Source organism: Balaenoptera acutorostrata, chromosome 16, assembly GCF_949987535.1.
Source record: "Balaenoptera acutorostrata chromosome 16, mBalAcu1.1, whole genome shotgun sequence".
Classification (NCBI taxonomy): domain Eukaryota; kingdom Metazoa; phylum Chordata; class Mammalia; order Artiodactyla; family Balaenopteridae; genus Balaenoptera; species Balaenoptera acutorostrata.
In genome coordinates, this window is record NC_080079.1 from 74791060 (window position 1) to 74818888 (window position 27829).

General features: G+C 41.8%; 1 protein-coding gene across 4 annotated transcripts in view; it reads right to left on the reverse strand.

Moving 5' to 3' along the window:
- Nucleotides 1–27829, reverse strand: part of PCNX2 (pecanex 2) — a 283000-nt gene that overhangs the window by 109010 nt on the left and 146161 nt on the right. For all 4 annotated transcript variants that reach the window (XM_057531598.1, XM_057531597.1, XM_057531596.1 and 1 more), the window contains 2 exons: nucleotides 14238–14379; nucleotides 9657–9834 (listed from right to left, as the gene is read on the reverse strand). In XM_057531598.1, coding sequence (XP_057387581.1) covers nucleotides 9657–9834; nucleotides 14238–14379 — 320 coding nt within the window. The remainder of the gene's footprint in view (nucleotides 1–9656; nucleotides 9835–14237; nucleotides 14380–27829) is intronic.

The window sequence follows — 27829 nt, forward strand, 5'->3', positions numbered from 1 at the left end:
TTGCAGCAGGTAGGCAATAAATAAGCACACCCGTGGTCCCACCATTCGAGGAGTTTCCAATCTTCTCGGGAACACAGACACACTGGAATGTGTTCTTCGTTTCTGGACAGAGTGCAGAGCCTGTGAAATTTTTCTCCTGCACCATCCTGGTGGCAACTACAAGTGAACATGGGTCCCTGAGAGCCTGGAAGGTGTGCTAGGTTCCTGCAGTGGTTTTGTGAACCTTCTGCAGGCCAGTTTTTACACCTGGGCTTGGGCAGACTGGGAATAGGATCAAGTTCAAGTATGGCTCTGTGAGTGAGTGACTTCGGGTAAGTTTCTAACCTGTCCATGCAAAACAGCACCAGTGAACATTCCACAGAGGCTTATTGTTTTCCTACGGTGTTCTGGAAATTAGGACATATCAGTAAACAGACAAAGATCTCTGTCCTCATGGAACTCACAATCTGGTGGGAGAGACAATCAAATGAAAAACAAGTCAAGGACAGAGTATGTTAGAAGGTGATGACGGCACAGCAGAAAGGTAATACAGTGCAGTGTGAAAAGATGGGGAAGCTGGGTGGAGGGCAGAGAAGGGGCAAGTTGCGATATGAAAACTGGGTGGTCAGGGTAGGTCTGACTGAGAAGGTCAAATCTGAGCAAAGCCTTGAAAGAGCTGATGGAGTGAGGGAGTGAGTTTTATCTAGTCGAGAGAAAACTGTGAGACAACCTTACTGAAAATTCCAGAATTATGAAAAAGGTCAATAAACTTGATAAGTCCATTCTTCAACTCAGCGAGGGAAAGGGACCTACAAATAAACTGAAAATGGAAAATGGAGTCTCTGTCAACATTACTGAACCAAAAAGATAATGGAGAGATGTTACATCCACCACTTAATTTCAGGATAGCGAGAACTAGCCCACATCATGACCCTGTGGAGGAGGTGGGCACAGACGTCACCCTCCAAAAACTCAGAGGGGGCAGAGGGAAGCCATGCTAAGGTGAATGGCCCCATAGAAAATAACTTTTGCTGTTCATAATTTCCTGGCTGGAGATGCCTAAGAACTCAGTTCTTGTATTAAGTGTCAAGCCCTGCATTTCAAACCTAGAGGTGATGGCATTAAGTAAACATTGTACTGTGGCCCTTCACATCACACATATATGGCATGTTTATTCCTGGCAAGGGCAGTGGACTAAACCTTTTAAACATAACGAGAATGGCATGTCTAAAGCCATCCACCTCTTCTAAGCTGATAAAACATTAACAGCCTGAAAGTGGTTGTGACTGCAGAATTTTCCCTTAAATACAGCTCCACTGAATAGCGTACTGTAAAGCTCCCCCAAATACCCACATTTAAATACACTGACCTGTGGTCAATGAATATACTTGGTCATTTACACACAGACACGGAGGGCCCACTCTACCAAGGGCACTTTGACTTCCGTGAAGCTGCCGATATTGTTGACCACTCACTCCTTCTTGAAGCCATTTCTTTTCTTTCTTCCTATTTTACTGTACTTTACCTTGTCTCATGAGTCAGTTTTCCTCCTCCTCTATCTGGGTCTTAAATGCTGGCCATCCTTGTTGGAAGCAACATGTCTTTTGGAAGGATTCTCTATGGAGACCCTATCATGTACATCTTGTCCACCCAACGATTCCTATCACAGGAATCTGTGTTCCTGAAACACTCATGTGCACCAGCGTCTGACACTTCTGGTCTGCCCTCCCTTTCTTCCCTCTCTGACCCGCTGTCCCTATAGTGTGGTTAGACAAGAGCCAGGCCTCATTGACTAGAGGGCTTGCGTCCCTCTTGCCTAGTTACTCAATGGACACATGACACAAAAGGAGTCAACGAGATGCTCCCCAGGGCTTCGGCTAAAACCATCAGGAAAGAAACTTTCTCTTCTTTCTGGGATTATTAGCTGGAGGGAGTCTATACATACAGAACCAATCTAAGAATGAAGCCAGCAGAGGAGAGAAGGAGAAATAAACACAGAATTTCGATGCCATCGTTTAAGCCTCTGAATCATCCCATCAGTTATGTGAACCGTTAAATCCCCCTTTTTCATTAAGCCAGTTTCATTTGGGTTTCTGGAGTTTGTGAACACAGAAATCCCAGCTACCACAGGAAAAAAAATTGGAAACAAACTAAATGTCTATCAGTAGGGGAATGGCTAGTCAAATTATTACTATGGTATACTATGCAGGTGTCAAAAGGAAGAGGCAATATTACACGTACTGTCGTGGAAGTTCTCTAAGACATATTTTTAAGCAAAAAAGTAAGTAAACGTGTAAAGAATGACCTATTAATATTTTACGTTTTGTGTGTGTATGCGGTGTGTGTGTGTGTGAGTGTGTGTATGAATACATAGGAAAACAGAGTAGAAGGAATTATTCTGTAATAGTTACAATGGTTATCATTAGGGAGAGAAAGGGGTTAAGGAGTGAGGGGTGTGTATAAAGATGGACTTTCTCTGTATTTTCCATTGTGTTTCTAACTTTATTAAACTGATCCTACATTTATAGCACTTACGTAAAGTAAAATATTTAAATGGGAAAACATCCTGTCCCTAGGTCTTTACGTTGGTCCCTGTCACGTCTCATTCCACAATCCAACACATCTAAAACCGACATTTTTTCCCCAAAATGTCTTTTTTTCCTGGCCCTCATTGACAACACCACCGAGTCACTGGAGGACGCGACGTGAGCTCTCCCAGACGTGGCTCTGCCTCCTATTCTCCACTTCCCCCCAGCACCCTCACAGTCACTAAATGTTATCAGCTCTGCCTCCTAAACACCTCCTAGATTCGTCCCTTCTCATCGTGGCTCTGGGGCCATCATTCACACAGCTTTATGTAAAAACCACCTCACCCATTAATTTTAATTTCACAAATGGTAAAAGTGCTAGCTCCCACGTTGAACTAATGGCCTGTAGAATTTCACAGGTAACACATTCTGGAAATGCTGGCAGAATGATCCTCTGGCAGAATTATTTCAAGTCCTGCTTCTCCAACTAAAAATTACTAAAAATTTCAAGACAAGATGGTTTCTGAGAACTTTTTCAGGACCAGCGGGAGACCGTGAAACCTTTGTCACCTTGGTTCCTGTCACGACCATATATTCTTACTTGGAGCATGTCTTACTGTCCCCCAAAGACCCAGGCATATCAGAAATGTTACAAGTTCATTACATTAGTTGGTTCTTAAAAGAGAAGAATGACTGATGGTGACGGCTAGGACCTGGGACCCTTTGCTGCAGGGTTTGCACCTGGACAAACATCCCCTCGAGCAACAAAATACAAAGAAACTAAAAGAGACTAAAAAATAACTGCGTGCACAGGCAGTTGGGGCAAATTCTGTACAACAAGATATGAAGAGACCAAAACGCCCAACTGCCACTTCTGAAGAGCTGGGAGCAAAATCAAGGTACTGCGCGGGATCCCTGCACACACCACCACCAAAGGGGTGGGCAAATCACCTAAGCCACCCCTCCTGCCCGAGCCCTGGACCTGCCCCTACCCTCACCCCATGTAAGGAACCAGCTCACCCCACCTCCCTGAGGGAGTGAACAAGCAAGGGAACCTGTTGTTTGTTCTCGCTCCTCCCTGCTGTAGCAGAGGCCCCAGTAAAGCCTTGCCTGAATTTCCTGTCCGGCCTCCGATCAATTTCCATTGACTAAGGAGGCCAAGAACCCTGGTCCGTAACAATGGGGCAGAAGAGAGAGAGGAAAGGGATTGAGAGGCTGAGGGAGGGAGGACGAATGGGCCTGACTCCTTAAAGGTGCTGAGTCGCATGGGGTGTGTGGTTGGAGCATCACGCGTCTCAGGATGGGATCTGCAGGGATGCTTCTTTCCCTCTGCCTCCCCCCAGCCCTCAGCCTAGCCACTAGGAATGTCCCACCCTTTGTGTCAATGCATGGGCTGCACTAAATCCTTCCTACTGTGCTCTGGCCCAGAACTCATGACATCCCATTTTTCACTAGATCTGGCAGACTGAGGAGACCAGCCAACATTCATCTTCCAGACCTCAGGGGGGATTCACGGATTCGGGGAGGGAGAGAATAACACACAGGCAGGCCCTCTGGAAGCCATCTATTTCATCTTCTGGACCTCGGTGCTTTGATCTCACTCCACAGATCACCTCTCTGTAATCTCATCCTGTCTTTCTTTCCACCCATAAGGCCTGAAGGATTAGGGGCAACTGACATAGCAATAATAATGAGTCCACTATTCACGCAGCTCCTTTCTCCCAAGGAAGCTGGAGCCCTTCCAAGGTCTCTGCATTCATCTTGCAGCCCTTCTGTGAGGTGGGCTGCCAGGATAACAATGGTTTTGCTATTTAGCAGAATAGGGGCCAGGCTGGGGAAAGAGCTTAGGGATTTGGCAACGATAAATGAGAGGACATGTCAAAAGCAGGACTCTGATGAATCTACCGAACAAACAAAATTTCATATCATGCAATGAACACCCCTAAAGAGCAGTATTCCCTTCACAAACAATATTGGAGGTTTCTACGCAAATCAATCAATGTGATACACCATATTAACAAATTGAAGGAGAAAGACCATATGATCATCTCAATAGATGCAGAAAAACCTTTTGACAAAATTCAACACCCATTTATGATAAAAACCCTCCAGAAAGTGGGCATAGAGGGAACTTACCTCAACATAATAAAGGCCATATATGACAAGCCCACAGCCAACATTGTTCTCAATGGTGAAAAACTGAAACCATTTCCTGTAAGATCAGGAACAAGACAAGGTTGTCCACTCTCACCACTATTATTCAACATAGTTTTGGAAGTTTTAGCCACAGCAATCAGAGAAGAAAAAGAAATGAAAGGAATCCAAATCAGAAAAGAAGAAGTAAAGCTGTCACTGTTTGCAGATGACGTGATACTATGCATAGAGAATCCTAAAGATGCTACCAGAAAACTACTAGAGCTCATCAATGAATTTGGTAAAGTAGCAGGATACAAAATTAATGCACAGAAATCTCTTGCATTCCTATACATTAATGATGAAAAATCTGAAAGAGAAATTAAGGAAACACTTCCATTTACCATTGCAACAAAAAGAATAAAATACCTAGGAATAAACCTACCTAGGGAGACAAAAGACCTGTATGCAGAAAACTGTAAGACACTGATGAAAGAAATTAAAGATGATACAAACAGGTGGAGAGATATACCATGTTCTTGGGTTGGAAGATTCAACATTGTGAAAATGACTATACTACACAAAGCAATCTACAGATTCAATGCAATCCCTATCAAACTACCAATGGCATTTTTCACAGAACTAGAACAAAAAATTGCACAATTTGTATGGAAACACAAAAGACCCCAGTACCCAAAGCAATCTTGAGAAAGAAAAACAGAGCTGGAGGAATCAGGCTCCCAGACTTCAGACTATACTACAAAGCTACAGTAATCAAGACAGTATGGTACTGGCACAAAAACAGAAACATAGATCAATGGAACAGGATAGAAAGCCCAGAGATAAACCCATGCACATATGGTCAACTTATTTTTGATAAAGGAGACAAGAATATACAATGGAGAAAAGACAGCCTCTTCAATAAGTGGTGCTGGTTAAACTGGACAGCTACATGCAAAAGAATGAAATTAGAACACTCCCTAATACCATACACAAAAATAAACTCAAAATGGATTAAAGACCTAAATGTATGGCCAGACACTATAAAACTCTTAGAGGAAAACATAGCCAGAACCCTCTATGACAAAAATCACAGCAAGATCCTTTTTGACCCACCTCCTAGAGAAATGGAAATAAAAACAAAAATAAACAAATGGGACCTAATGAAACTTAAAAGCTTTTGCACAGCAAAGGAAAACATAAACAAGACGAAAAGACAACCCTCAGAGTGGGAGAAAATATTTGAAAATGAAGCAACTGACAAAGAACTAATCTCCAAAATATACAAGCAGCTCATGCAGCTCAATATCAAAAAAACAAACAACCCAATCCAAAAATGGGCAGAAGACCTAAATAGACATTTCTCCAAAGAAGATATAGTTTGCCAACAAACACATGAAAGGATGCTCAACATCACTAATCATTAGAGAAATGCAAATCAAAACTACAATGAGGTATCACCTCACTCCAGTCAGAATGGCCATCATCAAAAAATCTACAAACAATAAATGCTGGAGAGGATGTGGAGAAAAGGGAACCCTCTTGCACTGTTGGTGGGAATGTAAATTGATACAGCCACTATGGAGAACAGTATGGAGATTCCTTTAAAAACTAAAAGTAGAACTACCATATGACCCAGCAATCCCACTCCTGGGCATATACCCTGAGAAAACCATAATTCAAAAAGAGTCATGTACCACAATGTTCACTGCAGCTCTATTTACAATATCCAGCACATGGAAGCAACCTAAGTGTCCATCAACAGATGAATGGATAAAGAAGATGTGGCACATATATACAATGGAATATTACTCAGCCATAAAAAGAAACGAAATTGAGTTATTTGTAGTGAGGTGGATGGACCTAGAGTCTGTCATACAGAGTGAAGTAAGTCAGAAAGAGAAAAACAAATACCCTATGCTAACACATATATATGGAATCTAAGAAAAAAAATGGTTCTGAAGAACCTAGGGGCAGAACAGGAATAAAGACGCAGACATAGAGTGGACTTGACGACACGGGGAGGGAGAAGGGTAAGCTGGGATGAAGTGAGAGAGTGGCATGGACATATATACACCACTAAATGTAAAATAGCTAGCTAGTGGGAAGCAGGTGCACAGCACAGGGAGATCAGCTCGGTGCTTTGTGACCACGTAGAGGGGTGGGATAGGGAGGGTGGGAGGGAGATGCAAGAGGGAGGAGATATGGGGATATATGTATATGTATAGCTGATTCACTTTGTTATACAGCAGAAACTAACACACCATTGTAAAGCAATTATACTCCAATAAAGATGTTAAAAATATTGGAGGTCTAGAAAGCCTCTAGGAAATAAGTTAATAGAGACAATTTTTTAAAAGATGTCTTAAAATGAGGAGAATGAACAAGAAGCAGCAGTTGGGGTAAGCAGGCAGGATCTTTACAAGAAACATTAACTGTCACCTTCCTCATTGCCACCATTTTCTGTCTACCGGGTTTTCTTTCCCAGAAGACCTCAAATGCTGTCTCTTTCTTTAACTGTATTTTTTTGTCGGAATCAGATCTGGTTTCTCATTCCAGAAAATGCCCTGCTACCAGCTCTGTCAAGATGAAGAGTGAGAAGGCACAGACGGAGTCAAGGATGTGTCAGGACTGACTTGCTATAGAGTATGCTGATTTTTTTTAGCTTTTGTCTCACTTGTTGTTGTTTTCTTTTAGACTCAGCTATTTTTCCCAGCCTAAAAGCCGACTATTCAAATGACACGTGCTAATGCTCTCTCAATTAGGGGAAAAAGGAACACTGTCACGCTGGTTCTGCCTGAAATTTTTAGTGTTTTCACTGGTGCTTCAAAAAGATGATGGCGGGCTTCCCTGGTGGCGCAGTGGTTGAGAATCTGCCTGCCAATGCAGGGGACATGGGTTCGAGCCCTGGTCTGGGAAGAGCCCACATGCCACGGAGCAACTGGGCCCGTGAGCCACAACTACTGAGCCTGCGCATCTGGAGCCTGTGCCCCGCAGCAAGAGAGGCCGCGACAGTGAGAGGCCCGCGCACCGCGATGAAGAGCGGCCCCCGCTCGCCGCAACTGGAGAAAGCCCTCGCACAGAAACGAAGACCCAACACAGCCAAAAAAAAGAATAAATAAATAAATAAATAAAAATTTTAAAAAAGATGATGGCAAGTGAAACTCAAATGCCTGTAGCACTGAGTTTTTATGGATTTAGTTTCGGACTATGTCCCATCAGGTCCCACCCTACTCATTACACTCAGGACGGTACAAAGTGCCCTCGTGGCCATGAAGAATGAAGAACAGCTCTGCATAAATCCTTCCTCTGCATCCAGCCAGGCTCTTGATCTGGACACCTGCACCTACCAGACGTCTCAGCAGTGACTGGCTCCCAGCTGACCGGCAGGCGGCTCAGTGGGGAGGCTGCCTGCCCCCCAGCACATGAGAATCCCTGTTCTATTGCAATGTGGAATCACTTAGAAGACTCACTTCATTCACCCCTCTCCGCTCTGCTTTTGTTCACCTGGCACTTTTCACGTACACAGGACGCTACTGACACGGATGGTTCACTGCAGAGAAGCAGCCGCACTCCTTCACGTCCTAAACAGGGTGTAACTTCTCTTTTTCTACTTAAAATGGCTTTAAAGGTCCTGCCTCATATTTGGAAAGCACACGCTACTTAAAAACTTCTTTCCTACTTACGTTGATCAATCCTCTTGACGCCTAAGTGAGACTGGCATCATTATTTTCAGTTTTACAAGAGACAACGTTTCAGAAAGGAATATAAATGTTACCAGGTCAACATGTAAATAATGCCAGAGTTAGGAATTCAATCTGTTCCAGTCCATTTTGCACCTGATAATAAGCTTTTACCACTGTGAGTAGTAAAATAATTTATAACTTCATCAATGCTTTCAAGATCATAGGAGACAATTTTACATTTATTATGTGAGATCACGGACATTTAGACATAATGAAGGAAAACAGATTATGGAAGCCTGTGATCTGAATCACCAGAAAAATGGGATAAACTTATCACGACCAAACAGAACTCAGACAAACAGAAAACAAATCTTTGTGGGTAAAAGACCAAAGCCAGAGCTTGGGCATAAGATGGGAAAACAGGGGAGGGCTGCTGAAGTAATATGACAATTATAATATTTGAATTTTTGTCACTTAAAACAAGTAAAGAGGAAGCCAGGTGAAGGACAGGTAATAAAGAGAGGAATTCACAGAAATGATCAATAGGGGTGAAAAAATGAAGTTCAGGGGAAAAAAAAAAAAAAAAAAAACCTTAGAATTTAAAAATTATTAACCAAAAGGGGGAACGGTTAAGTGAATCCGAGGGCAGAAAACCCATGGCTGCTGTATTCAACGGAGCGCATGAGGAAGGAGCTTCCCAAATTCTTTTTCCAATTTCTGTTTACACACCCCAGCTTTGTCACGGTGCTCAGAACACGTACACTCAGACCAGTATCCCAAGGACTTTATCTCCCTTATGTTAAACGTTAGATTGCATTCCCATATATTTGCCTGAATTGTGATTAGGGTTTCTCACTACCCATGGATGAATTTACAACTGACGAAATCTTGACCTGAGACAAGCCAAGGGAAAGTAAATACTCCAAAGGACCTGGCCCTCGGGTCCCACATCTCAAACTTTACCTCAAGAGGCAAAATGCTAAGTTAAAAAAAAAAAAAAGTTAGTCTGGTGGCTAATCTTTAATTTAGAGCATTTTGAGATCTAGGAAGTTCCATAATGAGATTGTTAACAGAGACAAAGGTCATAAAATTTCAAGCAACACAAACGGCTAATTCATCTTAATTAGTGATTTTTGGCAAATAACATGGCATATTTCTATTCCATGGGGAATGTTCCTCATGTGGCAGCAGGAGCGTGGCACGCATATGTAATTCAATGTAAATTCATGCCTTCATTGTTTTTAAAAGAAAATGTTTCAAACTCTTAAAGCATTTGATGAGAAATGCACCTTTTACATATCGAAAGGAAGAAAAGAGCTGATTTACTTGCCTTGCTGAATAAAATGGACACCATGAAGAAATCCAGTAAGAAACTCTCTGAAATGTCTTTGTAGTCGAAATGGAAAAAGATCACGGTGAAGCCCAGGTGGGTAAACTGGTGAACTGGGTTACAGAAAGAGGCCCGCAGCAGCTTCATGCCTGCGATGACCATCAGGAAGATGTCCCAGCTGTTGAAAAGGAAAGAAAGGAAGCGATCACTTGACAGCCCATACCTTACCAGGGGAGTGACAAGGGCTCGCGTTTCTTGAGGGTTTACTGTGCGTTAAGCGCTTTACAAAAAGCCAAGATGGTGGGCCCTTTATTGTCCTCGTTGTACAGAGGAGGAAACTGCGTGTAAGAGTTTGAGTCTAAGTTCACGCAGGGAGGAGCTGGGAGTGAAACTCCATCCCAAGGGACTCGCCAACACAGACTCTGCCACTAGAGTCAACTTAACTGTCATCCCTGGAACTCTGCAATCCGGGACACAGAGCCCCCTTGGAGCTTATCTGAAGGACTACTGCACGGCCAGGTTCCACGGGGAGCTTGGTGGCAAGTGAGACAACACAGCAGGCTGTCCCTGTCGGCATCTGCTCAGTGTAAGCCTTTCTATGACAAAAGAATCTCACCGAATCAATGATGTAGCAATAGCTAATATTGAATTCTGAAAAGAGGAAAAAGAATCCCACTATCTCAATAATGCCATTTTTACTTTACACATTCACTTCCAGTGTTTTCCACCGTATTTGTTGTCTTTGTAAACATAAGCTTTCTGATCTCCCTTTTTTTCCACTGAAAATTACATCATCAACATGACACGGGCCCCCATGACATAGGCCTTTTGAGTTAAGGAGCACGACGGAGGCAGCCCGGCAGAGAAACAGCAGGACTTTGCTGTGAGGACTGAACTCCTGAATGCTCCTGTCTAGGGAGTCGGGTTATTAACACGTGTCAGAAGCATGTACCACGTGTGCGATTCCAGCAGACAGTGAGGCCAATAATCCACCCGCCTTGAGATGGGAAGGCAACTGATCAGTGCTCAGAACAGCTGGACAGAGCAAGCCACTATCACCTTGAGGGGGTCTTTCCGAAAGAAGGCCTTGCACATTTCAGCCAGAATCCCCTCAATTAGAACATCCTATTTGGGAACTCAAAAAAGAAAGACAAAAGTGGCAATACTTTCCAGGGAACAGTTGCACTGGAAAGAGAGGTTTCCTTTTCTCTTTTTAATTTTATTGAAGTACAGTTGATTTACAATGTTGTGTTAGTTTCTGCTGTACAGCAAAGTGATTCAGTTATACTTATATGTATTCTTTTTCACATTCTTTTCCTTTGTGGTTTATCACAGGATAGTGAATACAGTTCCCTGTGCTGTACAGTGGGACCTTGTTGTTTATCACAAAGAGAGGTTTTCTTTCTCTAAGTACAGAAAATGGGGGTGAGGAGGCAGGCCTGAATTTCCCTAATCCTAGAAGGATCCTGAGCTCTAAACCCTTATCAGCATTAATATCCTGTCTCAGAACTGGGGCATTTAAAACGTGTTTCCCAAGTCTTGGCATCTAACGAATACAAAACTGTCACTTTTGTCATCAAGGAGATCTAATGTTAGCAATTCCATTGGCCTCAATCTGGTTGTTTTTTTTTTAAATAAATTTATTTATTTATCTTTGGGTGTGTTGGGTCCTCGTTTCTGTGCGAGGGCTTTCTCTAGTTGCGGCCAGCGGGGGCCACTCTTCATCGTGGTGCGCGGGCCTCTCACCATCGCGGCCTCTCTTGTTGCGGAGCACAGGCTCCAGACGCGCAGGCTCAGTAGTTGTGGCTCACGGGCCTAGTTGCTCCGTGGCATGTGGGATCTTCCCAGACCAGGGCTCGAACCCGTGTCCCCTGCATTGGCAGGCAGATTCTCAACTACTGCGCCACCAGGGAAGCCCCAGTCTGATATTTATATGCCTTCAGACCTAGTGTTGCAGTTGATTCCACCCTGTCCCAGGATGCATCTGACGAGGTTTGGTCAAAGCCCTGTGTGATGGGCTTAGATTTGGCTTCTGAGAAAAACTAGCCCTTGATTACATGCAGGTTTGGGGAGAGTGGTAAGACCTTTAGCAACCTCTGTTCCTGCAGCGAGGCTGAGCACTGCTCCATGACCCTTTCCTTTTCCACTGGACAACTAATGCCCATGCTGAAAAATCAGTATGAAAACATGACTTCAGGTCCACTCACCTCTGACAACAGCCTAGGGTACAAGAATCCCTGTGGCATAGCCAAAGCCCTTGGGGGGATCCCAATGATAAGGTGTCCCAAGACTAGGGATATTCTGGTTTTCAAAGGAGATCAGTGACTTTCCGGGTTATTCAGGCCAAATCTAGATGAGGCTCAACTCTAAACTTTGTTTTCCGTGACTATGACTAAAATGGACAGCATTCATTTTATGTTTATTAATGAAGACTGGTGAAGACTAAGAGAGATCTTAAGGAGTGACGTTTATGGCTTTTGTAACATTGCAACGGTAATGGTTACATTCAATGATTCATAGATTGTTGTAGGCTTAGCTAAAGGTCTTATAAAGGATTAGGTAGCAATCTGGGAACAATGGCCTGGGACAGGTGCAAAGCATCCTTTTAGATCAGGCTGGAAAATATAAATACCTAACCAGTTATCATGATGCACCCACTCATCATTTACCAGCCCCCCACTCAATCATCCATCCATCCATCCATCCATCCATCCATCCATCCATCCTTCTACCACTTACTGGACCGATAGTACTGAAAGCTGGATAAGAAACAGTGCCTGCCATTGAAGAGTTCACTATCTGGTACCATGGGTCTCAATAAGGGCAGAGTGTGGGCTGGGCTTACACAGTTTGAAACAGGTCTCCAGGTGATACTGACATATGGCCTCCTGCCATCCTGTCTGAGAACAGCTGGTCTAGTGGGGTGCTTGAATTCTTGAGAGATTTTTTTTTTAAGTCATCAGATGGATGCCTCAAGAATATAAAGGAGTTATCAACTTTGGGCTCCAAGAAAAAGAATTCTGTTCGTATCATCAAATTAAGATTATTTGGCGGTACATGGGTAAGGTGGTACTTTCTGACTTTAGTGTCTGGAAGAAAATGACAGGGGATAGAGATTAATCTTACTTCAAAGTAGACTCTCTCTGAACTGTTTATCTGACTCTGCATGATTCCCAACCCATGCATCCATTCTCTGCCAACAGCCAGAGCTGCTTGGCCTCAATTGGCAGGCTTAGCTTAAGTCCTAGTCCTAATGTTAGGAAGCGAGGACTTTCAAACCTTTAGCTCGCTCTCCCAGGGCAGCACTGGTACATGTGTGACTGCTTTGGTTCTGACTGTGAGTCCTTGTTCTGAAAATTGAGGATCTGCCTTGTTTCAGAATGTCATCATGGGGTCAGCCAAGATGGTACCACACTGGAAACACCTGCTTACTAGAAAAGCACTCAATGTTCTAGAGGTAGGGTTAGCTCATGGATGGGGCCCTACCCAAACTATACAAGAGGTCTGTAATCTCATCACCTGCCTTCTTTATCCAGTGAGACTAATTTTCATCCCTGGATCTGAAGTCTAGGATTTTAAATACCAAAGGGCATGGACTTCTTGCCCTGGTCTGACTGAAACAGTTCTAGACTGGAAGGAAGGCAGAGTCTGATAAAGACAGGAAGGTTATAGGGTCATCTTGTTTAGTGTCTGCTTCGTGTGACTATGAATCTACTCAAGGTCCAACCGAGAATTCGCGTGCCTTTTACCTGAGTTTGCTCAATCTTGGGCAAATATTAATTAATTTGTCCTCATCACAGCCCAAAAGGAAGAGTAGGCATGCTTGGGATTATGAATCAGGGTTGATTTGGGCACATAACGTTTAAGCAAAGTGACTCATATGCAAATCTGGGAAGGAATCTCTTTCACATCATCCTCCTTTATTAACTTATTTGAACAGAAATGTCAACCTTTTGTCAGAACAACACATCCACAAATTATCAAGTAGGTTTCCGTTTGTAGTTTTAGAGTTCCTTTTAAAATATGAAACCACTAACTCAGCTATACGCTGTTAATGCTTTGCAAAAACGGGCATCTTGATGACATGAAGTCTCTCGGTGGTCCATTTTTTTAAATTATGAGGCTTTTCCTCAGAAATGCAAAGAGAGCAGTAACAGTGATTAAGTTCCCCCTCCCTCAAACACAAAATGCGCGAGTCTTTGCTACATGAAGTGCTAGAAGCACTTCATAATAAAGCTCTAAGCACGACGGTTGGAATGCCAGGAACCCTGGAATCACACTGCACTTCCGTCATCTTCTTAAGGCTCCTGACTAAGCTTTCGCAGGACGATTTTCAAATCTACTGACGTTTATTCACAAGATCACTCCAAGCAGATCCAACTTCGTTTGCACCCCAGTCCCTCTACAATAACCATCTAGCTCCAGCGAGTTTGAGCCAAAGACCACCATGGCTTACTGTTTCGTGGCCCATCATTAGTAGACAGAAGTTGGCTTCTGCTGCAGCCCGTTCAGAGAAAACCCACTAGATTTTGAAAACGTGGTGATCCAAATCATGATGAAAATAAACGGTTATCCACTTACTGGGTACCAAGTCTCCGGTAATTGCTTATTGAAAATGCATCCGTAGTAAGGGCATTCAAAATGATTGCTGGGTACAAGATGTATTTTTCAAAACACTGAAGCCAAACATAGAGTCTTTCAAACCACATTAAATGGGCGACATCTGAAAGATACACAAAAACCACTTAGAACGGCCACTGATCAAATTATTTTTCTTTAAGTACATGTGATAATAAGTAAGACCCACCCCCTCCCCTTCATTCAAGAGCTGCAGAACTCCAGCTACTAGACAAGAGAGACCAATTTTCTTCCCAGGCAGGCACTTTTAGCTTTGTTTCTACATCGTTCCTAAATAATAATATACGGTATAGGCCAGTTTCCCAATTTTTCAAGTCAATTGATTTTTTCCATATTAATTATTACTGGGACCCATGAAATGAGCTGTCACATCACATCAAGGCATCTCAGAGTGAGTGAGGGTAGAAAGCGAAGGATGGAGAACTGGGAAACAATCTCACGGGCCCATCTCCTCTTAAGCTTGGGGTTGCTTCTGAGTCTGGCGCTACTTTCCAGGCTCTCCTCTGCCTCTTTTTAGTCTATGAATCCACAATCAAATTCCTGGCCATCTACACACATAAGAGAAAGCTGACCCACACCCCCCCATCACTAGGAATGTATTACATTCCAGTGAGTCTTCACAATGAAGGAAGCATCGTGGAAGTGAGATCCACAAAGGCTAAGGTTTTAAGTCACACCAATCTGGGTTTGTATTCAGACTCTACCAACCACTAGTGTGTGGTCACGAATGATTGCCTTCATCTTTCTGATCCTCAGCTTTGTGTGTCTCGCCCATCCTACCTACTACTCGCGGCAGAGAAGTCAGCTCTCCTCCCCATGAAGGGGTAACACAGTGCCTCTCACCCATCTCTTATCACTTCTCTCTCTGGGGAGGAGTGGCTGGTCCTATTTGTCAGAGCACAGACTCCTTAGGCCATAGTATTAGGGCATCCCTGCCCTCCTCTGCTTCCCGCCTCCATGGGGAGAACACACCAGGTTCAGGTCCTCAGGTGGGTCCATCTCACTCCCCACCAGATCTCTGCTAGTAACTGAGAGGCTGAGGTGGACCCCAACTCACCATCAGAGAGCTGGGCAAATGGACCAGATATGTCAGGACTCAAAGCCCAAATCTGCCAAGGGGGAACGGGACTCCATCAAACTTCTGGAATCATATTCTTCAACAATTTATAATTTAAAAAACTTCCACCCCCAATAATCTATAGTGAAAAACCAAGAGAGCCAGGTAGGTTTTATGCTGTTTGGATGACACAAGGACCAACTCATGAAAAAGAAATTGTAGACACACACCGTGCAGAGTGACATGGCAGTGACATAAAATAGGCCATCCCCTCCAGGTTTCTTATCCAGGATTAGGAGACAAATTGCCTTTTTCCAACCTGCTTTGACTGGGACTTCATGTAAAGGGTCACAGAAAGCAATACAAACATACACACCCACACACACAAAATTGGGAACTGATATTTTACTTCCTCCTTTATATGGTTTACATTTCTATATAAGAATGTATTATATTTATAACTCAAAAACATAAAGGCTATCTTCATGTGATTGAGACTACCAAGGAGAGGTTTGGCATTCAGAAATCTTGCTTGAAAAGAATTAATTTGAACGAGATGGGAATGGTGAGAATGGAGAGAGTAGAAACACTTCAACACATGGGAAACAGCAAGAACAAACACCCCAATGATTAACTTAACAAGCAGAAGAGAGATACAATGAGAAATTATCAAAATAAAAACAACTAATTTTAGTTATAAGTGAAACAAGGAGGAAGCGTTGGAGGAAAATTAAGTTTGAAAATAAGGATATTGGGTAGGAATTCATCTTTGGGTATTCTTAATAGTAATCTTTCCTGGTCAGTGTTTGGAAATGGGTTATTTCATAAGGAACAAAGTTTATGATACATAATTTTAAAAATCTAGGTATATTATATATTCTACATATAGATAGGAGTTTTTATCTTTTGTGAAAGTACATGAAAATTTAAAAAATAAATCTCCAAGATCCCTCCCCAACTATTTCCAAGCAAATGACTTTGACCCCTGCTTCCTAGAGAAAACTGAAGCTATTAAACATAAATTTTCCCACTTCCCAACCCCTCAACTACAAATTTATCTGTATTCATACCCACCTTCTTGCTCCTCCTGAGGCTGACCCCACAGATGCCCTGGGTTCCATTCTTCCCAACATCTTGATTCAGTAGTTTCCCCCTTGACTAACCAATGGCTCTTTCCTAATGGCCAGTGGCAAGATTCCGGTCTTAGCCAAGTTGAAAACTTGCTTTCCACTGACATCTTCTAGCACTCACTCTGTCCTTTTCGGCACAGCCAAGCTTCTTGGAACGGTCGTCCATGTCTGACAATCCCACTTCCTTGTCTCCTGTTTCCTGCTAAAACTTCTGCCCCACGGCTTTGCAGCTACCCCTGCCCAGAACTGTGCATGGCAAGGCCACTTGTGATTTCCCAAATGACAGATAACTGATATTTTTCAGTCTATATTACTGGAACTTTCTTTTTTATTTTTTTAATAAATCTATTTATTTATTTATTTATGTATGTATGTTTGGCTGCATTAGGTCTTTGTTGCTGTGCGTGGGCTTTCTCTAGTTGCAGCGAGCAGGGTCTACTCTTTGTTGCGGTGCACAGGCTTCTCATTGCAGTGGCTTCTCTTGTTGCAGAGCACGGGCTCTAGGCGTGTGGGCTTCAGTAGCTGCAGCATGCGGGCTGAGTAGTTGTGGCTCATGGGCTCAGTAGTTGTGGCACGTGGGCTCAGTAGTTGTGGCATGCGGACTTTAGTAGTTGCAGCATGAGGGCTCTAGAGCGCAAGCTCAGTAGCTGTGGCGCATGGGCTTAGTTGCTCCGTGGCACGTGGGATCTTCCCGGACCAGGGCTAGAACCCATGTTCCCTGCATTGGCAGGAGGATTCTCAACCACTGTGCCACCAGGGAAGCCCTACTGGAAATTTCTGAGACAGCAAACATCACTGATTCTTCCTTCTGTCTACAACCCTCACTTTAGCTTCTGTGTCCTGCCAAATCCTGCCTGTGCTCCCACCTTTCACACTGCTCTTCCCACTTGCTCTGCAGGGTTCTCTTCTTCTACCCTGGCTCACGTGCCTTCCTTGGACCTCTTTGCCAGGTTTCTCATTTTCTTGAGCTGAGGTCCTCAACACCCCTAATGTTAATTATTACTTCCATGCTGATGACGCTCAGATCTGTCACTGAGTTAGACTGATCTTCCATCTCTCTCCCAGCTTCAAGATCTAAATAATCAACTGAAGAGCTTCAGCTGATGTCCCAAAGGAATCTTCAAATACAGCGTGTCAAAAGCTGAACTCTGTCAACCTCCACGCACATGTTCCTCCTCATGAATTTTTTATCTTATTTAATGACACTTCACATTCACCTAGTCATGAAGGCAGTATACCTTGGGGTCACCCTGAGTCAGTTGTTCTCAATCATAGCTGCATGCTGGAATCACCTGGGGACAAGGCTGAAAAACACTATCCTAGAACGGTGATTCTCGAACTTCATCATGCAAATAAATCACTTGTTAAAAGGCAGCATCTGATCCAATGGGTCTGGAGTGGAGCTGGACATTCTGCATTTCTAATAAGCTTCTGGGGGATACTGACGTTGCTGGACTCCACATGGTACTTTGAGAAAGAGGCACCGGCAACTTGTTAAAAATGCAAATTCTCAGATGCAATCCTGGACCTGCTGAATCAGAAATCTGTGGGCTGGGCCCAGTAATCCGTGTCTCATAAATCCTACAAGTGATTCTGATACATGCTCACGTTTGAGAACCACGGTTCTAGAAGTTCTTCCTCCATACAGGACTAGAATATGTTGATTCTCTGTGCTTACTTCTTACATATCTATCTCCTCCTTTCTAGTTTCACTGTTCAGATCCTCAATCTCTTATCTTAAAAAAATTATAATTGTCTTTTATCCAAATAAACTCACTCTTTCCTAATCCCATCATTTGTGTGCACTGTATAACATTACTTCTTACTACTTAAGGGCCTTTCTCTTGTGGTTCTCCCCCATTCTCCTGAATTACCTGTTTTTTTCTCTCTTTATTGGATCAACCTCATCACAATGTAAACACACTGTAATATCTTTTGTCCTAAAAAAAGACATACCCCCCTTGACCCTTTTCCTTCCAGATGCTGGATATTTTCCAGATATCACCCTGTTTCTTTGCTCCCCTTGGTAATAATTTCTCAAAAAAATTTTGGCTACACTCGCTTTCTCCACAACTTAACTCCCTTTGTCTTCTGAGTTCACTCCAATCAGAGTCTCATCCCAACCGCTCCATGAAACTGTTTTGCTAAGAACCTCACGTTGCTATCCAATGGTCAGTCTCAGTCCTCAACTTAAACTCCCAGCAGTGTCTGACCCAGTTAATTACTCCAGACTTCTCATAATTCCCTACATGATCTTATCCAGTTCCATGGCCTTAAGAATCTATTGTCAATATGCTGTTGACTACTAAAAATACATCGCCATGCACGACCTCTTTTCTGGACTCCAAACCAGTATATCCAACTATCCAACATATTTTGAATGTCTAATAAGCATCTCGAGCAAAGGCCTTCATTCCATGCTCTCACCTATACCTACTCCTCCCGTGTCCACCATTCATTCATTCCACACATGAGCCAGACAACTCCGTGCCAGACACTTTTTTTAGGCACATGGGAAAATGAGCGCCCAAAACATTACAAAACTCTGCCCTGATGGAACTTACACTCTAGTACGAACAATAGACAATCAACATAATAAATATATAAATTACACAGTATATTATAAAGGATGGGTGATGAGTGAAAGAACAGAGTACATTGAAGAGGATCAAGAGTTCCTGGTGTTCACGTGGGCTACAGTGTAAAATAGGGTGGCATGGGAGGCATAACTAAGAAGATGACATTTGAGAAGCAAGATGCCATTTGGGCAGCATCTCATTAAAGGGCACCTCCCAGTCACCTAGTTTTCCAGGCCAAAATCCTTTCCTTAGTCTGCTTCATATCTTACGTATCCAACCTATAAGCAAATCTTACTGGCTCCACCTTCAAAATCTATCCCAAATTCAACTACATTTTTCCTCCTGTGCTGCTATCACCCTGGTCCAAGTCACCATCATTTCTAACCTAAAGAAACTTCCTCAAAACTGGTCTCCTTGCTTCTTTAATGTCCCCACAGCCACAGTTTATAATCCAGTCAGCAGCCAGGGGGATTTTTAAAGACTTTGTTACTACCCTATTAGTGCGTCTCCAATGGCTTTTCATCCTAATTCTGATAAAACCTGCAACAAAGAAATTTCATTTAGCTGATCTCCAAAGAGTCACACTCCCCTTTTTTAATGGAGCTGATATTGGGAAGTGGCCGCCCAGCTGGGGATTCCATTTCCTGGTTATTCCTGGCATACAGGAGGACCACGTGACTTGTTCTTGCCAAGAGAATGCGAGCAGAATTGTGTCACTTCCAGGTCAACTGGTTAAGTAGTGGGTGCATGGTACTCCATCCTTCTTCTCCCTTCTACCTGCTGGCTCAAGAATGTCAGGATTCCAGAGTGACCTTGAGAGCATAAGGTGATGGATTCCTAATATTCAAGAAGCCTGGTCCCCAAGTGACCAGGACCCTCCACCATGCAAAGGGTAGTGACTAGGAAAAACCTTCTGACCACATCCCATTGGACTTTGCGTGAACAAAAAAATAAACTTTTGCTTTGCTAATAAGCCACCAAGATTTGGGGGTATTTGCTATGATACTTAGCTGCCTCCTATCTCTTGAGTAATAGAAAATCTAATGTCCTTACCATGTTTTAGAAGACCCTCATGATTTGGCACCTTGTTACCTTTTTGATCTTATTTCCAACCGCTTTCTCCATTATGCACTCTCCTCCTCAGTGACGTTCCTTGAATATTGAATACACCAAGTTTGTTCCCTTTCAGAAGCTTTGCGTTTGCTGTCCCTTCTGCCTGGGACTCTCCTCTCTGGATATTTTTATGACTCACTCCCTCATCCTGTTTAGGTCTCTGCTCAAGTGCCACATCCTTAGCGGGTCCTCTCCTGACCACCATATCTAAAACAACCTCCTCCTTTCACGATTTCTTTACTGTAATAAATTTTTCTTTATAAAACATCTCAATTTGATATCTTATTTGTGTGTGATTTATCATCTGCTTTCCCAATTACCGCGTAAGCTCCATGACGGCAAGGACTTTGTCTTGTTCACTGCCATATCCCCCCTGTTGACACAGTAATCCTTCAATAAATATGGGTTGAGTAAATGAATGATCTCCTTGGCTCCAGTTTCTTTATACACCATCTGTTTTTCTGTCCTGTTGCCACCAAAGATCTGTTTCAAATGCACATCTAGCCATGGTACAGCTCACAACCTTCACTGTTCTCCACTGTGTCTGTCCATACACCCAAGTACAATGCCTTAATATGGCATATAGGCTTTCCATACTCTGCTGCTTTGTAACTCTACGGAATCATCTTCTATCAGTTTTCCACTTACATTCTATAGTGAACTGGTTACCTAAAGTATCGATGCTGAATTTTTAAAAACCTTTTCGTTTAACTCTTTTATACACAGAAACATGCATTAAACAACACACACACAAAGCTGTGTCCCTAGCACTTGGCTTAAGAAACAGCCTCAAAGCACCCCCATGCTGGCTTACAGTCACTGCCCCACAAGGTAACCACTGACCAATCCCTGAACACCACTGTTTACTTTTGCCTACTATTTTTTTTTTTAACATAAAACATTGGCTGTATTCCCTGTGTTGTACAATATATCCTTGTATCTTATTTTTTTTAATTTTTCTTTTATACAGCAGGTTCTTATTAGTCATCAATCTTATACACGTCAGTGTATACATGTCAATCCAAATAGCCCAATTCATCACAACACAACCACCACCCCCTGCCGCTTTCCCCCCTTGGTATCCATACGTTTATTCTCTACATCTGTGTCTCAATTTCTGCCCTGCAAACCGGTTCAACTGCACCATTTTTCTAGGTTCCACATATATGGGTTAACATATGATATTTGTTTTTCTCTTTCTGACTTACTTCACTCTGTATGACAGTCTCTAGATCCATCCACGTCTCTACAAATGACCCAATTTCATTCCTTTTTATGGCTGAGTAATATTCCATTGTATATATGTATCACAACCTCTTTATCCATTCGTCTGTCAATGGGCATTTAGGTTGCTTCCATGACCTGGCTATTGTAAATAGTGCTGCAATGAACATTGGGGTGCATGTGTCTTTTTGAAGTGTGGTTTTCTCTGGGTATATGCCCAGTAGTGGGATTGCTGGATCATATGGTAATTCTACTTTTAGTTTTTTAAGGAACCTCCATACTGTTTTCCATGGTGGCTGTATCAGTTTACATTCCCACCAACAGTGCAAGAGGGTTCCCTTTTCTCCACACCCTCTCCAGCATTTGTTGTTTGTAGATTTTCTAATGAAGCCCACTCTAACTGTTGTGAGGTGATACCTCATTGTAGTTTTGATTTGCATTTCTCTAATAATTAGTGATGTTGAACAGCTTTTCATGTGCTTCTTGGCCATCTGTATGTCTTCTTTGGAGAAATGTCTATTTAGGTCTTCTGCCCATTTTTGGATTGGGTTGTTTGTTTTTTTAATATCGAGCTGCATGAGCGGTTTATATATTTTGGAGATTAATCCTTTGTCCGTTGATTCATTTGCAAATATTTTCTCCCATTCTGAGGGTTATCTTTTCGTCTTGTTTATGGTTCCCTTTGCCGTGCAAAAGCTTTTAAGTTTCATTAGGACCCATTTGTTTTTTGTTTTTATTTCTATTACTCTAGGAGGTGGATCAAAAAAGACCTTGCTGTGATTTATGTCAAAGAGTGTTCTTCCTATGTTTTCCTCTAAGAGTTTTATAGTGTCTGGTCTTACATTTAGGTCTCTAATCTATTTTGAGTTTATTTTTGTGTACAGTGTTAGGGAGTGTTCTAATTTCATTCTTTTACATGTAGCTGACCAGTTTTCCCAGCACCACTTATTGAAGAGACTGTCTTTTCTCCATTATATATCCTTGCCTCCTTTGTCATAGATTAGTTGACCATAGGTGCGTGGGTTTACCTGTGGGCTTTCTATCTTGTTCCATTGATCTATGTTTCTGTTTTTGTGCCAGTACCATATTGTCCTGATTACTGTAGCTTTGTAGTATAGTCTGAAGTCAGGGAGTCTGATCCCTCCACTTCCGTTTTTTTCCCTCAAGACTGCTTTGGCTATTCAGGGCCTTTTGTGTCTTCACATAAATTTTAAGATTTTTTGTTCTAGTTCCGTGAAAAATGCCATTGGTAGTTTGATAGGGATTGCATTGAATCTGTAGATTGCTTTCAGTAGTATAGTCATTTTCACAATATTGATTCTTCCAATCCAAGAACATGGTATATCTCTCCATCTGTTGGTATCATCTTTAATTTCTTTCATCAGTGTCTTACAGTTTTCTGCATACAGGTCTTTTGTCTCCCCAGGTAGGTTTATTCCTAGGTATTTTATTCTTTTTGTTGCAGTGGTAAATGGGAGTGTTTCCTTAATTTCTCTTTCAGATTTTTCATCATTAGTGTATAGGAATGCAAGAGATTTCTGTGCATTAATTTTGTATCCTACCACTTTACCAAATTCATTGATTAGCTCTCGTAGTTTTCTGGTGGCATCTTTAGGATTCTCTACGTATAGTATCATGTCATCTGCAAACAGGGACAGTTTTACTTCTTCTTTCCGATTTGTATTCCTTTTATATCTTTTTCTTCTCTGATTGCTGATGCTAGGACTTCCAAAACTATGTTTAATAATAGCGGGGAGAGTGGACATCCTTGTCTTGTTCCTGATCATAGAGGAAATGCTTTCAGTTTTTCACCATTGAGAATGAAGTTTGCTGTGGGTTTGTTGTATATGGCCTTCATTATGTTCAGGTAGGTTCCCTCTACGCCCATTTTCTGGAGACTTTTTATCATAAATGGGTGTTGAATTTTGTCAAAAGCTTTTTCTGCATTTATTGAGATGATCATATGGTTTTTCTCCTTCAATTTGTTAATATGGTGTATCACATTGATTGATTTGCATATATTCAAGAATCCTTGCATCCCTGGGATAAATCCCACTTGATCATGGTGTATGATCCTTTTAATGTTTTGTTGGATTCTGTTTGCTAGTATTTTGTTGAGGATTTCTGCATCTATATTCATCAGTGATATTGGTCTGTAATTTTCTTTTTTTGTAGTATCTTTGTCTGGTTTTGGTATCAGGGTGATGGTGGCCTCATAGAATAAGTTTGGGAGTGTTCCTTCCTCCGCAATTTTTTGGAAGAGTTTGAGAAGGATGGGTGTTAGCTCTTCTCTAAATGTTTGATAGAATTCACCTGTGAAGCCATCTGGTCCTGGACTTTTGTTTGTTGGAAGATTTTTAATCACAGTTTCAATTTCATTACTTGTGTTTGGTCTGTTCATATTTTCTTTTTCTTCCTAGTTCAGTCTTGGAAGGTTATACCTTTCTAAGAATTTGTCCATGTCTTCCAGCTTGTCCATTTTATTGTCATAGAGTTGCTTGTAGTAGTCTCTTAGGATGCTTTGTATTTCTGCGGTGTCTGTTGTAACGTCTCCTTTTTCATTTCTAATTTTATTGATTTGAGTCCTCTCCCTCTTTTTCTTGATGAGTCTGGCTAATGGTTTATCTATTTTGTTTATCTTCTCAAAGAACCAGCTTTTAGTTTTATGGATCTTTGCTACTGTTTCCTTTGTTTCTATTTCATTTATTTCTGCTCTGATCTTTATGATTTCTTTCCTTCTGCTAACTTTGGGTTTTGTTTGTTCTTCTTTCTCTAGTTCCTTTAGGTGTAAGGTTACATTATTTATTTGAGATTTTTCTTGTCTCTTGAGGTAGGCTTGTATAGCTATTAACTTCCCTCTTAAAACTGCTTTTGCTGCATCCCATAGGTTTTGGATTGTCGTGTTTTCATTGTCATTTGTCTCTAGGTATTTTTTGATTTCCTCCTTGATTTCTTCAGTGATCTCTTGGTTATTTATTAACGTAGTGTTTAGCCTCCATGTGTTTGTGTCTTTTACTTTTTTCCCCCTGTAATTCATTTCTAATCTCATAGCGTTGTGGTCAGAAAAGATGCTTGATATGATTTCGATTTTCTTAAATTTACTGAGGCTTGATTTGTGACCCAGGATGTGATCTATCCTGGAGAATGTTCCATGCGCACTTGAGAAGAAAGTGTAATCTGCTGTTCTTGGATGGAATGTCCTATAAATATCAATTAAATCTATCTGGTCTATTGTGTCATTTAAAGCTTCTGTTTCCTTATTTATTTTCATTTTGGATGATCTGTCCATTGGTGTAAGTGAGGTGTTAAAGTCCCCCACTATTATTGTGTTACTGTCGATTTCCTCTTTTACAGCTGTTAGCAGTTGCCTTATGTATTGAGGTGCTCCTATGTTGGGTGCATATATATTTATAATTGTTATATCTTCTTCTTGGATTGATCCCTTAATCATTATGTAATGTCCTTCCTTGTCTCTTGTAACATTCTTTATTTTAAACTCTATTTTATCTGATATAAGTATAGCTACTCCAGCTTTCTTTTGATTTCCATTTGCATGGAATATCTTTTTCCATCCCCTCACTTTCAGTCTGTATGTATCCCTAGGTCTGAAGTGGGTCTCTTGTAGACAGCATATATATGGGTCTTGGTTTTGTATCCATTCAGCAAGCCTGTGTCTTTTGGTTGGAGCATTTAATCCATTCACTTTTAAGGTAATTATCGATATGTATGTTCCTATGACCATTTTCTGAATTGTTTTGGGTTTGTTTTTGTAGGTCCTTTTCTTCTCTTGTGTTTCCCTCTTAGAGAAGTTCCTTTAGCATTTGTTGTAGAGCTGGTTTGGTGGTGCTGAATTCTCCTAGCTTTTGCTTGTCTGTAAAGCTTTTGATTTCTCCATCGAATCTGAATGAGATCCTTGCCAAGTAGAGTAATCTTGGTTGTAGGTTCTTCCCTTTCATCACTTTAAGTATATCATGCCACTCCCTTCTGGCTTGTAGAGTTTCTGCTGAGAAATCAGCTGTTAACCTTATGGGAGTTCCCTTGTATGTTATTTGTCATTTTTCCCTTGCTGCTTTCAGTAATTTTTCTTTGTCTTCAATTTTTGTCAATTTGATTACTATGTGTCTCGGCGTGTTTCTCCTTGGGTTTATCCTGTATGGGACTCACTGTGCTTCCTGGACTTGGGTGGCTATTTCCTTTCCCATGTTAGGGAAGTTTTCAACTATAATCTCTTCAACTATTTTCTCGGGTCCTTTCTCTCTCTCTTCTCCTTCTGGGACCCCTATAATGCGAATGTTGTTGCATTTAATGTGGTCCCAGAGGTCTCTTAGGCTGTCTTCATTTGTTTTCATTCTTTTTTCTTTATTCTGTTCTGCAGCAGTGACTTCCACCATTCTGTCTTCCAGGTCACTTATCTGTTCTTCTGCCTCAGTTACTCTGCTATTGATTACTTCTAGTGTAGTTTTCATTTCAGTTATTGTATTGTTCATCTCTGTTCGTTCTTTACTTCTTCTAGGTCTTTGTTAAACATTTCTTGCATCTTCTTGATCTTTGCCTCCATTGTTTTTCTGAGGTTCTGGATCATCTTCACTCTCGTTATTCTGAATTCTTTTTCTTGAAGGTTGCCTATCTCCACTTCATTTAGTTGTTTTTCTGGGGTTTTATCTTGTTCCTTCATCTGGTACATAACCCTGTGCCTTTTCATCTTGTCTATCTTTCTGTGAATGCGGTTTTTGTTCCACAGGCTGCAGGGTTGAGTTCTTCTTGCTTCTGCTGTCTGCCCTCTGGTGGATGAGGCTATCTAAGAGGCTTGTCTTGCCTCCTATTCTTGTGTGTCTTTTGCTCAGCATTGTTTGTAAGATTCCTCCACATTTTTTTTATAATAACAGCTAATTTTTTTTCTTTTTTATTTATTTATTTATTTATTTTTGGCTGTGTTGGGTCTTCGTTTCTGTGCGAGGGCTTTCTCTAGTTATGGCAAGTGGGGGCCACTCTTCATTGCGGTGTGCGGGCCTCTCATTGTCGCGGCCTCTCTTGTTGCGGAGCACAAGCTCCAGAGGCACAGGCTCAGTAATTGTGGCTCACGGGCCTAGTTGCTCCGTGGCATGTGGGATCTTCCCAGACCAGGGCTCGAACCCATGTCCCCTGCATTGGCAGGCAGACTCTCAACCACTGCGCCACCAGGGAAGCCCTCCTCCACATTTTTGTGTGCAGTTGTCATTTGTTCATTCTCACTGCCATATAGTCATCTACTACATGAATATACAGAGTATTTTTCCAGTCTACTCTTCATGGGCATTTGGTTAGTTTCCAGTATCTATTGTGAAGAGTGCTGTTATGAACATTCTTTACATGTCCTTTGGTAAACACGGGGACATTTCTGTGGAGTATATATCTAGGTGTGGAATCACCAGGTTATTAATTGTGCATATAGGAAGGTCCAGGAGGTGCCACCAAACAATTTTCCAAAGTTATTGTGCCAATTTACATGCCCACAAACAGCGCAAAACTTTCCTTCCATTTGCTCCACATCCTTGCCAAAACACTTTCCCCCTCCTTCATTTTAGCTGCGCTGGTGGGTGTATCATGTTATGGTTTTATTTTGCATTTTCTTAATGACTAACGCAGCTGAGTGCCTTTTCATGTGTTTACTGGCCATTTGGATATACACTCTTGTGAAGTGGTTTTTCATGTCTATTGTCTGGTTCTTTTTCCTCTTAAATTATATGTCTTTCCTTCCTGATTTTAAGAGTTCTTTATACATGCTAGGTATGAGTCTTTGGTCACATGTATGCATTGGGAAAATCTTTTCCCATTTTGTGGGATGCTTTTTAAATCTCCTCATAGTATCTTTTGCAAAAAAAGAAATACTTAATTTTAATATGCTCCAAGTTCTCATTTATCTTTCCTTTTAGAGACTTTTGTGTTCTGTTTAAAAGACAAAGATCATGACCACCTTCTACGTTCCTCTAAAACTTTAATTGTTTTACATTTCACATTTAGATCTGCAAGCTACCTAGAATTGATTACTGTGTAGAATACACTTACAAGATAGGAGTTGAGACTGATTTTTTTCCCATATGGATATCTAATGGATCATCACCATCTATTGAAAATAACTTCTATTTCCCCCTGCACCGCAGTCAAGTATGCTGTTTTATATGCTTTTATATATGTGCTAGGGGCTTTCCTGGAATGCCCTTCCATATTTCCTACTTGAGAAACTCCTCAACTTTTTCCAGAATTTGTCATCCTGCCATCTGGGGCTTTCCTTGGCCACCTCCCAACCCCCTCGCTGCTCCCAATACAATCACCACCAATTCGAAGTCCATCTCAGTGGGAGGAGGGTTTAACACTGGCACTGTTTAGAACTGTCAGCATATGATGATAATAAAAAGGAGTCCAACTTTTAATTGGATTTATTACTGTTTTTAA